The sequence below is a fragment of the Perognathus longimembris genome, chromosome 2 (genome assembly GCF_023159225.1).
Source record: "Perognathus longimembris pacificus isolate PPM17 chromosome 2, ASM2315922v1, whole genome shotgun sequence".
Classification (NCBI taxonomy): domain Eukaryota; kingdom Metazoa; phylum Chordata; class Mammalia; order Rodentia; family Heteromyidae; genus Perognathus; species Perognathus longimembris.
The window spans coordinates 44033696-44048131 of NC_063162.1; the positions used below are offsets into that span (position 1 = coordinate 44033696).

The 14436-nt window shown below is 44.2% G+C and overlaps 1 protein-coding gene across 2 annotated transcripts in view; it reads right to left on the bottom strand.

The window, feature by feature from the left end:
* Positions 1–14034, bottom strand: part of Slc25a16 (solute carrier family 25 member 16) — a 34609-nt gene extending 20575 nt beyond the window's left edge. Inside the window, exons 1-6 of one of the 2 annotated variants that reach the window (XM_048338897.1) lie at positions 13800–14034; positions 11196–11288; positions 10103–10236; positions 6831–6894; positions 1284–1405; positions 980–1046 (exon numbers count right to left, since the gene is read on the bottom strand). In XM_048338897.1, coding sequence (XP_048194854.1) covers positions 980–1046; positions 1284–1405; positions 6831–6894; positions 10103–10236; positions 11196–11288; positions 13800–13920 — 601 coding nt within the window. In that variant the 5' untranslated portion in view covers positions 13921–14034. Of the gene's footprint in view, positions 1–979; positions 1047–1283; positions 1406–6830; positions 6895–10045; positions 10237–11195; positions 11289–13799 lie in introns of those variants that run through there. The other variant, XM_048338898.1, reaches the window with a different exon arrangement.
* Positions 14035–14436: the final 402 nt, after the last annotated feature.

The window sequence follows — 14436 nt, forward strand, 5'->3', positions numbered from 1 at the left end:
GATATGGCCTAGTGGCAAGAGTGCTTGCCTCGTATACATGAGGCCCTGGGTTCGATTCCCCAGCACCACATATACAGAAAATGGCCAGAAGTGGCGCTGTGGCTCAAGTGGCAGAGTGCTAGCCTTGAGCAAGAAGAAGCCAGGAACAGTGCTCAGGCCCTGAGTCCAAGCCCCAGGACTGGCCAAAAAAAAAAAAAGGGTCTCATGGACTTTCCTACCTGGGCTTGTATCCAACATCAATTCTTAGTCCATCATCTCCTGCATAGCTAGGATTACAGACAGGAACTACCAAAACCCAACTCTGACATGTTCTATAAACTGTACATAATGGCACAGCCTATAATTCTAGGATGTGGGAGACTGCAGCAAAAGGATGATAGCTTAAGGCCATGCTAGACTACATAATGAGACCTTGTCTCAAAAAACAACAACAAAAGAACACCACAAACCAATGTGGCCCAGTGGTAGAGTACTTTCTTAGCATGCATGAAGCCCTGGGTTTGATTACTCAGTACATCAACAGAAAAAAACAGAAAGTGCACTGAGGCTCAAGTGGTAGAGTGCTAGCCTTGAGCAAAAGAAGGTCAGGAACAGTGCCCCGGCCCTGAGTTCATGCCCCAGGACTGGCAAAACAGAAAAAAAAAAAAACCAAAAATCACAAATCAAAAAGAAAAAATGCAAACAACAAGCAACAGAAACAAAAAGTGGAGTCCAAAGTATTCATTAACAAGATTACATCTGGCCTAGATATTAAGAAAACTGTGTAAAAATATTTTGGTTTATTATACATGAACAGTACATACTGTACTGTACATCTTACTATAAGATCGTATGGACATAAATGAGTCTTAATTTTATCTATATTACTTTTTTTAAGTAAAAGGATTTTTCAGATAGCATCTTTTCAGTTTATCACTCTCAAAACAACTGGTGACATAATTTAAAAGCAAACTGGGACTCAGTCAGATTTGACACATACCTGCATATGGAGCCATTCCTAAGATAGTGGGTATCAGGCCTCTGTAAAATCCTCGGAGACCACCTTCCTTTGAGTGAAGGAAAATGAGAAGTGAGACTACATTGCACTCACCATAATAAATATCTCAGAAGGAAAGCACATGATACAATGGAGACAGACATTCATATAGGACTCATTTGAATTACAAAGATTACTTTTCATCATCATCATCAATTGCAAATTAAAAAATTTAGACATCATTCAAAATACTTTCCTAAATACAAATACAAGACATGAAACAAATGAGAAAGGTAATGTGAAATACCTTGGCGTAGATTGTTTTGAATGCATGAATGATTCCTGTATAAGTGTGTTCCCCTTTCACCTGGAATGCTAGACGTACTCTAACCATGTCAAGAGGGTAAGTACAGATGACAGCAGTCATACCTGAAGGCAGAGGAAACTTGAATGTATAAACTTTTTTTTTTATTTTTTGGCCAGTCCTGGGGCTTGGACTCAGTGCCTGAGCACTGTCCCTGGCTTCTTCTTGCTCAAGGCTAGCACTCTGCCACTTGAGCCACAGCGCCACTTCTGGCCATTTTCTGTATATGTGGTGCTGGGGAATTGAACCCAGGGCCTCATGTATACGAGGCAAGCACTCTTGCCACTAGGCCATATCCCCAGCCCTAAACTTTTTTTTTTTTTTTTTGCCAATCCCAGGGCTAGAACTTAGGGCCTGAGCACTGTCCCTGGCCTCTTTTTGCTCAAGGCTAGCATTCTAACACTTGAGTCACAGCACCAATTCTGGCTTTTCCTGTTTATACAGTACTGAGGAATCGAACCCAGGGCTTCATGCATGCTAGGCAAGCACTCTACAACTAAGCCACATTCCCAGCACAAATGTACAAACTTCTGACTTAGTTTGTACATATACATATTTGTGTGTGTGTGTGTGTGTTTATGTGTGTACAGCTTCAATACTAATAATGTTCTCAGTATTACTGCAATGATGAAATCTCAACTAACTGAGCATTATTAGCTCATGTCTGTAATCCTAGCTGCTCAGGAGGCTGAGATCTTCGAATCACAGTTCAAAGCCCACTGGGGCAAGAAAGTCCATGAGACTCTCATCTCCAATTAACCACCAAAAAGCCAGAAATAGAGGTGTGGTTCCACTGGTAGAGTGCTAGACTTGAGCAAAAATGCCCAGTGAGAGCATGAGAAAATGAATTCAAGCCACAGCATAAATAAACTAACTCCATGATATCAAAGGTGGCATTAATGATTTAATTATATATCAGCAGAAAAACAATATAATAAGAGTCAGTTTGTAAAAATATCTTCAAGTTCTTATTGTGAAGTTATATGGTTAGCAAACAAACAGTACAGTTTCAATTCTAAATGAGTTATGGGAAAAAAAACTCATTAAAAAAAGATTAGGGGGCTGGGGATATGGCCTAGTGGCAAGAGTGCTTGCCTCGTATACATGAGGCCCTGGGTTCAATTCCCCAGCACCACATATACAGAAAACGGCCAGAAGTGGCGCTGTGGCTCAAGTGGCAGAGTGCTAGCCTTAAGCAAAAGGAAGCCAGGGACAGTGCTCAGGCCCTGAGTCCAAGGCCCAGGACTAGCCAAAAAAAAAAAAAAAGATTAGGGTCTGGGAATATGGCCTAGTGGTAGAGTGCTTGCCTTGCATACGTGAAGCTCTGGGTTCAATTTCTCAACATCACATATATAGAAAAAGCCAGAAGTAGCACTGTGGCTCAAGTGAAAGTGTGCTAGCCTTGAGCAAAAAGAAGCCTGGGGGCTGGGAATATGGCCTAGTGGCAAGAGTGCTTGCCTCACATACATGAAGCCCTGGGTTCCATTCCTCAGCACCACATATATAGAAAAGGCCAGAAGTGGCACTGTGACTCAAGTGGCAGAGTGCTAGTCTTGAGTAAAAAGAAGCCAGGGACAGTGCTCAGGCCCAGAGTCAAGCTCCAGGACTGGCCAAGAAAAAAAAAGCAAGCCAGGGACAGTGTTCAGGCCCTGAGTTTAAAAAAAAAAAAAAAGCCACTTACCAGTAGCTCACACTTGAAATTCTATCTACTCAGGATACTAAGACCTGAGGATTGAGGTTTGAAGTCAGCTGGGACAGGAAAATCTGTGAGACTCTTTTTTTTTTATTTTTTGCCATACCTGGGGCTTGAACTCAGGGCCTGAGCACTGTCCCTGGCTTCTTTTTGCTCAAAGCTAGCACTCTACCACTTGAGCCACAGCACCAGTTCTGGCCTTTTCTATATATGTGGTGCTGAGGAATCGAACCCAGGGATTCATGTATATGAGGCAAGCACTCTTGCTACTAGGCCATATTCCCAGCCCATGTGAGACTCTTATCAATAATTAACCACCAAAAATCTAGAAGAGGAGGTGTGGCTCATGTGGAAGAGCACCACTTTTTTTTTTTTTTTTTTGCCTGTCCTGGGGCTTGGATTCAGGGCCTGAGCACTGTCCCTGGCTTCTCTTTGCTCAAGGCTAGCACTCTGCCACTTGAGCCACAGCGCCCCTTCTGGCCATTTTCTGTATATGTGGTGCTGGGGAATTGAACCCAGGGCCTTATGTATACGAGGCAAGCACTCTTGCCACTAGGCCATATTCCCAGCTGGAAGAGCACCACTCTTGAGCAAAAAGCTAATGAGAGCACCCTGACTATGAGTTCAAGTCCCAGTACTGTCATACAAACACACAAAAATTGCCAGATCTGGTTGTCTTTGTTCCTAATCCTGAAAGAAGCTTAATGACTTAAATGTTAACCTTATATCCTGGAATATATAGCAAAAATTCTCACTGTTTTATACCCTTGTGAATATTGGGTTTTTTTGTTGTTTTTTTTTGCCAGTCTTGGGGCTTGAACTCAGGGCCTGAGCACTGTCCCTGGCTTCTTTTTGCTCAAGACTAGCACTCTGCCACTTGAGCCACAGCACCACCTCTGGCCTTTTCTACAGATGTGGTGCTGGGGAATCAAACCCAAGGCTTCAAGTATACAAGGCAAGCATTCTTGCCACTAGGCCATATTCCCAGCCAACCCTTGTGAATCTTAAAATCTATTTAATGATTCTGGATATTTATGTTTGGAATGGGGAATGAAGAACAGTCTAATATTGTACCCTTCATTCAAAATACAAAATAATGAAGCCCCCTACAGAGTAATAGACTTTAAATGAAAATAGGACTATCACACCCTGCCTTATACAAATTAAAAACAATTTTATGGGGCTTAGCAGGTAGCTTAGTGGTAGAGTGCTTGCCTAGCATGCATGAAGCCCTGGGTTTGATTCCTCAGGACCACATAAACAGAAAAAGCCAGACTCTATTTATTTTTCTCTTCTTCCTTCCCTTCTGTCTCCCCATGCCTCCATCTTGTGTGTACAGGCTGGCAGTTTGTTCTCCTCGCACCCCCCGCCCCAAATAAACTCTTCTCTGCTAAAAAAAAAAAGCCAGAAGTGGTGCCATGGCTCAGGTGGCAGAGTGCTACCTGAGCAGTGAGCAAAAGAAGCTCAGGGGGCTGGGAATATGGCTTAGTGATAGAATGCTTGCCTTACATGCATGAAGCCCTGGGTTCGATTCCTCAGCACCATATAAACAGAAAAGACCGGAAGTGGTGCTGTGACTTAAGTGGTAGAACTTCAGCCTTGAGCAAAAGGAAGCCAGGGACAGTGTTCAGGCCCTGAGTCCAAGCCCCATGATTGGCAAAAAAAAAAAGAAAGAAAAAAAAAAGAAGCAGCAGCTCAGGGACAGTACCTGGACCCTGAATTCAAGCCTCAGGACTGGCAAAAAAATAAAAAAATAAATAAAAATAATTTTATGATCAGACGCTGGTGGCACATGCCTGTAATTGTAGCTACTTAGGAGGCTGAGATCTGAAGACTGCAGTTCAAAACCAGCCCCAGGCAGGAAAGTCTGCGACCCTGATCTCCAATTAAACACATGAAAACCAGAAGTGGAGCTGTAGCTCAGTGGTAGAACACTAGTTTGAGGAAAAGAGCTCAGGGACAGTGTCCCAGCCCTGAGTTCAAGCCCTATGATCGATACAAAAAAGAAAAAAAATTATAATTGAAGTTCTGAAACTTTTGCGTTGTCTGTAAATAAAATTAGAAATATTATTTAAGAGAACTTTCAATTCAATAATCATGAAGTAATATTAAAGCCTTTACTATGTAACTTGTTCATCCTTCTATTTCATTTTCCTACTTTTTTGTTTTGTTTTACTGGTCATGGGGCTTGAACTCAGGGCGTGGGTATCATTCCTAAGTTCTTTTGCTCAAGGCTAGCACTCTACTACTTTGAACCACAGCTTCACTTCCAAATTTTTTATTTTTTTTTTTTGGCCAGTCCTGGCGTCAACTCAGGGCCTGAGCACTGTCCCTGGCTTCTTTTTTGCTCAAGGCTAGCACTCTGCCACTTGAGCCACAGCGCCTCTTCTGGCCATTTTCTGTATATGTGGTGCTGAGGAATTGAACCCAGGGCCTCATGTATACAAGGCAAGCACTCTTGGCACTAGGCCATATTCCCAGCCCCACTTCCAAATTTTTGGTAGTTGATTGGAGATAAGACTCTCATGGGGGCTGGGGATATAGCCTAGTGGCAAGAGTGCCTGCCTCGGATACACGAGGCCCTAGGTTCGATTCCCCAGCACCACATATACAGAAAACGGCCAGAAGCGGCGCTGTGGCTCAAGTGGCAGAGTGCTAGCCTTGAGCAAAAAGAAGCCAGGGACAGTGCTCAGGCCCTGAGTCCAAGGCCCAGGACTGGCAAAAAAAAAAAAAAAAAGACTCTCATGGACTTTCCTGCCTGGGCTGGCTTCAAACCATGATCCTCAGATCTCAATCTCCATAGTAGCTAGGATTACAGGTGTGAGCCACCAGCACCAGCTCTGTTTCCTGCTTTTCAAATGAAAAGATTTTGAAATGGGAACTGCTGGCTCACACTCATAATCCTAGCTAAGCAGGAGGCTGAGATTTTTTTTTTTAATTTTTTTTTTTTTTTTTTTTTGCCAGTCCTGGGCCTTGGACTCAGGGCCTGAGCACTGTCCCTGGCTTCTTTTTGCTCAAGGCTAGCACTCTGCCACTTGAGCCACAGCGCCACTTCTGGCCGTTTTCCATATATGTGGTACTGGGGAATTGAACCCAGGGCTTCATGTATACGAGGCAGGCTCTCTTGCCACTAGGCCATATTCCCAGCCCATGGAGGCTGAGATTTTGAGATCAATGTTCAAGGCCGGCTCAGGCAGATAAATCCAAAAGAATCTTATCTCCAATTAACCAGCAAAAATCTGGAAGTGGAAGTGTTGCTCAAGCAGTGGAACATCAACCTGTAACGCAAAGGCTAAGCAAGAGTCCAAGGCCATGAGTTCAAGCCCCATAATGGCACAAAAGAAAAAAATTAAAAAGATAAATTTCCGCTGGGAACATGGCCGAGTGGCAAGAGTACTTGCCTAATATACATGAAGCCCTGCGTTCGATTCCCCAGCACCACATATATAGAAAACGGCCAGAAGTGGCGCTGTTGCTCAAGTGGCCGAGTGCTAGCCCTGAGCAAAGAGAAGCCAGCAACAGTGCTCAGGCCCTGAGTCCAAGGCCCAGGAATGGCAAAAAAAAAAAAAAAGATAAATTTCCAAAAGTAGGACTGTCAAATGGATAACATGTTTTACAGAGTTGTAAGCTTATATTATTTCCCCTCTGCTGTAAAATGCCCTTTTTAGATTGAATATTATTTATAACAGTGTAGAAAGATAAACATCTGCCTAATCAATCTCATGTTACCTAAACCAAATTAACTATAGTGACAGAAAAGTAAGTTGTCAAATATAAAATATGCACACCACTCTTACCTGCCATGGATCCAGCCATTAATCTGTGAACATGACCAGAAACTCCCAACTTGGTGGTAATTAACTAGAAACCAAAAACACTTTGTTAAATGGCATGTTAGTTAGGATTATTTTGTTTTTTTGTTGCAGTGCCGGAAATGAAACTCAGAGCTCTGTGAATACTAGGGAAGCACCCAGCCATTGAATTACATGCCAGCTCAACATGTGATTTTACATGTTGCCCATTTCATTCTCAAATAATGACTTTTTTTAGAATTACAGAATCTAAGCCAGATGCTATGTCTTGTGCCTATAATCCTAGCTCCTCAGGAGGCTGAGATTGGAGACTCATAGTTCAAATCTAGCCTAAGCAGGAAAGTCTGTGATACACATATCACTAACCACAAAAAGGCCAGAAATAGAACTGTGGCTCAAGTGGTAGAACATTAGCCTTGAGCAATGAAAGCTCAAGGACAGTGCCCAGACTCTGATTTCAAGCCCCAGGATTGGTTAAACATGCTATTCAATATTACACTGTATAAAAAATTAACTATGCAACTATGGGCAGGGATGGGAGGAAGAAACGGGGGGAAAGCAAAAGAAGGGGTGACATTGACCAAGAAGAATTGTACTTATTACCTGACTCATGGAATTGTAACCCCTCTGTACAAGTATTTAATAATAACAATAAAATTATATTAAAAATTACAGAATTGGTTAAACATGCTAATAAATGAGAATGGAAGGGGCTGAGAATTTGGCTCAGTGGTAGAGTACTTTCCTAGCATGCATGAAGCCCTGAGCTTGATTCCTCAGTACTACATAAACAGAAAAAGCCAGGAGTGGCACTGTGGCTCAAGTGGTAGAGTGCTAGCTTTGAGCAAGAAAAGAAGCTCAGGGATAGTGCCCAGGCCCCAAGCCCAAGGACAGGCAAAAATAAAAACAAAAAAAGAGAGACAGAGAATGGAAGAAGCACAATTATGCAAAGTGGGGCAGTATATCCCATCAGGAGATATAGTCTTCACAGCTGTGTTCTTCACACTTTTATAGAAGAAATCTAGCTGAAAATAATCCAGCTTAAATTGCACTACTCAAGTTGGGTGCTGACAGCTCTTGCCTGGAATCCTAGCTACTCAGAAGGCTGAGATCTGAAGATCTTGGTTCTGAACCAGCCTGGGCAGGAAAATCCCAGAGACTCACCAAAAAGACAAAAAGCAGTGTGGGTGGAATGTTAGAGTGCTAGCCTTGAACACAGAACACAATGCCCAAGCCCTAAGTTCAAACCCCAGTACACGTACACACATACGTACACACACACACACACACACACACACACACACACACACACACACACACACACGGGAGGGAGGGAGGGAGGGAGAAAGGGAGAAGAGGAGGAGGAGGGAAGGGGAGAAGAATAAGTTAAGATGTTTAAGGGAACAAAGTTTAGTTCAGAGAAGGGAAACTTTGAAGTGTGACAGGAAAAGCTGTTAACTTACAGCTTTGCTTCAAAATAGACTTTTAGAGTATATTTCCACAATTTTATTTATTAAGAAAATCCAAGGCTGAGGGCTGGGAATATGGCCTAGTGGTAAAGTGCTCGCCTTGTATACATGAAGCCCTGGGTTCGATTCCTCAGCACCACATAAATAGAAAAGGCCAGAAGTGGCGCTGTGTGGCTCAAGAGTACTAACCTTGAGCAAAAAGAAGCCAGGGACAGTGCTCAGGTCCTGAGCTCAAGCCCCAGGACTGGCGCAAAAAAAAAAAATCCAAGGCTGGCGGGGTGCTGGTAGCTCATGTCTGTAATCCTCGCTACTCAGAAGGCTGAGATCTGAGGATCAAGGTTCCAAGCCAGCCCAGGAAGGAAAGTCCATGAGTCCCGGATTAACCACTAGAAAACCAGAAGTGGATGGAGCTTTGGCTCAAAGTGGTAGAGTGCTACCCTTGAGCAAAAAGAAGCCCAGGCAAAGAGCCAAGTTCAAGTCCTTGGACTAGCACAAACACACAAACACACACACACACACACACACACACAGAGTTTTAAAAAAATAAAAAGGGGCCTGGGAATGTGGGTTAGTGGTAGAGTGCTTGCCTAGCATGCATGAAGCCCTGAGTTCGATTCCTCAGTACCACATAAACAGAAAAAGAAGTGGCACTGTGGTAGAGTGCTAGCCTTGAGCAAAGGAAGCTCAGGGACAGTGCCCAGGGCTGGAGTTCATACCCCAGGATGGGCAAAAAAAAAAAAAAAAGAAGAAGAAGGGCTGGGAATATGGCCTAGTGGCAAGAGTGCTTGACTCATACATGAAGCCCTGGGTTCAATTCCCCAGCACCACATATACAGGAAATGGCCAGAAGTGGCACTGTGGCTCAAGTGGCAGAGTGCTAGCCTTGAGCAAAAAGAAGCCAGGAACAGTGCTCAGGCCCTTTGTCGAAGCCCCAGGACTGGCAAAAAAAGAAAAAAGAAAATGGCCAGAAATGGCACTGTCTACCTGACCTAGAGAAGGGAAAGAAAAACAGGGCGTAAGATATCACAAGAAATGTACACACTGCCCTACTATGTAACTGTACCCTTTCTGCACAACACCTTGTCAAAAAAAATTGTGTTCAATTAATAAATAAATTAAATTTAAAAAAAAAAAAGAAGTGGCACTGTGGCTCAAGTGGCATAGTGCTAGCCTTAAGCAAAAAGAAACCAGGGACAGTGCTCAGGCCCTGAGTCCAAGGCTCAGAACTGGCCAAAAAATAAAAAGAAGGAGGGAAGGGTGGGGCTGGAGTCAGGTCTGGCATCTAAGTGATAGAACCCTTCTCTAGTATGCTTGAGGTTCTAGGTTCAATCTCCAGCACTGAAAAAAAAAAATTTAAAGGAAAAGGACTGAGTCTGGTGGTACACAACTGTAATCCCAGCACTCAAGAGGATGAAGTAGGGGCTGGGAATATAGCCTAGTGGTAGAGCACTTGCTTAGTATACATGAAGCCCTGGGTTCAATTTCACAGCACCACATACATAGAAAAGGCCAGAAGTGACTCTGCGGCCCAAGTGGTAGAGTGCTAGCTAGCCTTGAGCAAAAAGAAGCCAGGGACAGTGCACAGGCCCTGAGTTCAAGCCGCAGGACTGGCAAAAAAAAAAAAAAGAGGTTGAAGTAGGAAGATTTTTGAGTTAAAGGCCAGCCTGGACTACATAGCAAGGTACTGACTCAAAGAAAAGAGAAAGTTAAAAAAAAAAAAAAAGCAAATACCTGTTAGCAAGCATGATATTCAAGGACACTAAAGAGAAATGAGGATAATTCAACTACCGTTTTATACTGTTCAAATGCCATAAATTGGATTGCACCATAGGGAAAAATTCGAATCATCATTGCACCATTTCCTTTATACAATCCAAGGTATCCTTCTTTTTGGGGAACAGCACGCAATGTTGAGAGTACTCCTGTTTTAACAAAGATATTAAAAGAAAAGTACTATTAAAGCCAAGAAGAATATCTAAATTGAAATTATATGAAAATCACTGATACAGATTACTATGGCATCGCCCATGATTTAATTTTGTTTGTGGAATCACACAATTAGGTATCAGCTAAGCTTATTAAAAATACATAATATATCCAAACTACAAAAATATGCCTTGCTAGGCATCAGTGGCTCACCTTTGGCAATATTAGCTACAGAGTAGGCTGAGACCTGAGGGCTGATGTTCAAACCAACCATAGCAGGAAATACTAAGAGACCTTTGTCCTCAATTAACCACCAGAAACAAAAGCCTAAGTGGAGCTGTGGCTCAAGTGGTAGAGCACTAACCCTAAGCAAAAATCTGAGGGACAGCACCCAGGACCTGGACCTGAGTTCAAGCCCAAGGATGGGAACAAAACAAAATGCCAGAAGAGGAGGTGTGGCTCATGTGTTAAGAGTGCCAGCCTTTGAGTAAAAAAGCTAAAGGATGGTGCCCAGGCCTTCTTTGATTTGTTATTTATGTTTGTTTTACACTCAGATCCGTCCTTTATTTTGTGCCCCAGTACTGGCATAAAATAAATAAATAAAATTTAGGAAGGAAGGAGTTCCTTGAAAAAATTAGTTCTAAGCCAAACACTGGTGGCTCACACCTATAATCTTAATTACTCCAGAGGCTGAGATCAGAAGATTGCCACACAAAGCCAGCCTTGACAGGAAACTCCATGAAACCCTTAGTGGTAGAGCACTTAGCCTTGAGCACAAAATCTCACCACAGCTCCTAGGCCCTTAGGTCAAGCCCCAGGACTGGCGCCCGTGCACACACACAAATTTTAGATTCCTTTTTGGTGCCCTCTTCCCACTACATTTCATAACTGAAAACTAAGGAAACAGAAGAATAAATTTTACATTTATGCTCATCTTTAGCATCTACTAACTCACCTAAATGTTTGTAATGGTGATTGTGAGCTTGCAATAAAACTTTTACTCGATCCAAAGGAGCAACTGTAGTTTTGGCACAGCATCCAGCAATACCTAAAAAAATGTTTAGAAGATCAGAAAGAAACAACATTTCATAGCGGGAAATCATTTCTGTGATCAGTAAATCTGACCGTCTTTTTTTTTTTTTTTTTTTTTTTTTTTTGGCCAGTCCTGGGCCTTGGACTCAGAGCACTGTCCCTGGCTTCTTTTTGCTCAAGGCTAGCACTCTGCCACTTGAGCCACAGCACCACCTCTGGCCGTTTTCTAAATGTGTGGTGTTGGGGAATAGAACACAGGGCTTCATGTATACGAGGCACTCTTGCCACTAGGCCATATTCCCAGCCCCTGACCATCTTTTAACTTGGCCTCTTTGGGTAGAATTGACAGATATCAAGGATATTTGGACAACAGACTCCCACTCCCCATAATTTTATAATTGAACATGTCAGACTTAAAAAAACAAATTCTAGGAATACAAAGCAGTCCCTAGTGCTTAATAAGCCCAGGTAATTTTGCTAATATGTGGCTATAGAGCCCAAGATACTACTTACTGAACTGTTTGAAATAACCACCTTTTCTTCTAGTTGACTTTTTCACTGAAACAACCAACTTATCTGCAGTTGTTCCCCACTTTACTCCAAGTCTTGTAAATCTTTACCAGTACTTATTTTCGGCCTCATCACCTTTTACCTAACTTCCTGCCATAACCCACACCACCTACCTCCAGCTATAGGCCTTGAAGCTACTCTTTCAACAGACCAGCCCTCTGGCTATGTATCCTTTGCTTTAGCTTCTCTTTCCTTAGATATCAACTTGCTATACCTCCTAATTCCTTCAAATATCACCTCAGGTAGTACGAAGCTGTGTGCCAGTAGTCTCAGCTACTCAGTCAAAAGAACTGCCAAGGCCTGGGAATATGACCTAGTGGTAGAGTGCTTGCCCAGCAAGCATGAAGCCCTGAGTTCAATTCCTCAGCATGACATATACAGAAAAGGCCAGAAGTGGCACTGTGGCTCAAGTGGTAGAGTGCTAGCCTTAAGCAAAAAGAAGCCAGGGACAGAACTTAGGCCCTGAGGTCAAGCCCCAGGACTGGGGGTGGGGGGGTGGAGGGGAGGGGGAGGAGACTGCCAATTCTTTAATGATAGCATGAGCAAGATAATAACACCCCCTAACCCAAAGTAGAGGAAGTGGGTGTGTGAGGATACCTGCTTGTAATCCGCACTTGTAATCTGAAAGCTGGAAGATCTAGAGTTTGAGGCCTACACGGTGAGACCCTGTCTCCCCTCCCCCCCCCCCCGCCCCCCGCCAAAAAAATCCCCTCAGAACATAGTGAATCCTAGTTTCTCTTGCCACTAGGCCATATCCCCAGCCCCGAATCCTACTTTCTCAATGATACAGACTAACTACAACCCTACTAGCTAACACTGCACACACATTCCACCTCATTATTTCTTGCCTCAGTCTCCTTAGTTTTCACCACTTTCTGATATGTTATAGAATTACTTTCTGTTTATTGTCTTTATCCCCCAGTGCTTCATTCAGGAAAAAAAAACATGGGAAGAGTATAGTGCTTTTTTTGTTGTTCTCTTGTGTATACCACCCATAAAGCAGGCAGAGCTGGCACTCATTCTCCACTATGAATAAATGAATGCACTTTTTTTTTTTTTTTTGCCAGTCCTGGGGCTTGGACTCAGAGCCTGAGCACTGTCCCTGGCTGCTTTTTGCTCAAGGCTAGCACTCTGCCACTTGAGCCACAGCGCCACTTCTGGCCATTTTCTGTATATGTGGTGCTGGGGAATTGAACCCAGGGCCTCACATATACGAGGCAAGCACTCTTGCCACTAGGCCATATCCCCAGCCTATGAATGCACTTTTTTATCAGCAAAAAAAAAAAACACAACAAAATAAATTCTTAATACTTCTACACTCTTCAGAGACTATCTTTCAACAAATCTCCATAATGCAATTTTTTTTTGTTTCTGGTCTTTCATAATTAAGTGATGACAACCTAGAAGGGCAACCATAGAAGGGCAGAGATGAAAACATCTATTTATAAGAACCTAAGAAGAAATTTCGCTGAGACAATGTGAATCTTTGGGCTTCATAGTCACAACACTGGGCCTTCTCAGCTCTGGCATCATTTTGTTTCAGAGCCCCTGAAACCAGTTTTGGTTGTAGAGAGTTTTGCACAATTCCATAAGTCATTTTGAAAAACTAACCACCACTACTTGTCACTCTTTGGGCAAAATGCAAGTCTATACTCAGTCACCTTAGTTCTTTATTAAAGAAAGTGTGTCCCTTAAAGAACCCCCTCTTCCATCCCGGGAGAACAAGTGCCTGGTTCAGCTCTAGCCCGTCCCCAGGGGCTAAGGCCCGACTTCACAGGTCCTGGCTGTCACCAGTCTGCTAACAGTAGAAAACAATAAGGAGCCAGCAGGGCAGAGAAGCGAGTCAAGTACAAGATATGATCAGGGCCGCTGGCACTGACTGGCATGGGCCCGCCCGCGGCCCGCCGGGGATCACACCACCCCCGGCACTGCCGGGTCCCCCACTGCAGACACCCACCTCCAGCCACGAAAGAGCGAAGCCAGTAGAAGTCTCGGCGAGCAGTGGGCCCTCCAGTCCCTGCTGCCTGCGGCACCGCGGGCGGGGAGTCAGTCGCTGCCAGGGCCGCTGCTGCAGCCATCAGGACCAGGCCACGTCGGGAGCCTCGGATGCCAATTTACAAGCTGGAGGCCAGGGCCATAGCTGGTGCGGGCACTGACACCCGGGCCGGCCGCCGCGCGGGCGGGGCCAAGTGACACTGCCGCTGTCGCGCGGGATGATGACGTACGGGGCTGGCCTGAGAAGGCGGGGCCAGAAGCAGCAGAAGGGGGCGTCACCCAGGCGCCTGGACCCCGTGATGATGACGTAAGGGGACGGTCTGCGTGGGGCGGGGCCAGGCCATCTTGGTCGCCGCGGGCTTTCTTCTCTGGCGACTGTTTGATCAGGTGGAGGATGACCCCGCTTTCTCCGGTCCCCTCAAACCCTACTACCACCGCTCCCTGTGGCTCACCTCTGTAACCCCAACTACTCAGGATGCTGAGATCTGAGGATCCCGGTTCTAAACCAGTCCGGTAGACAAATCTGATTAACCAGTAAAAAGCCAGAAGTACAAGTGTGGCTCAAGTGGTAGAGTGCCAGCCTTGAGCCAAGTGCTAGG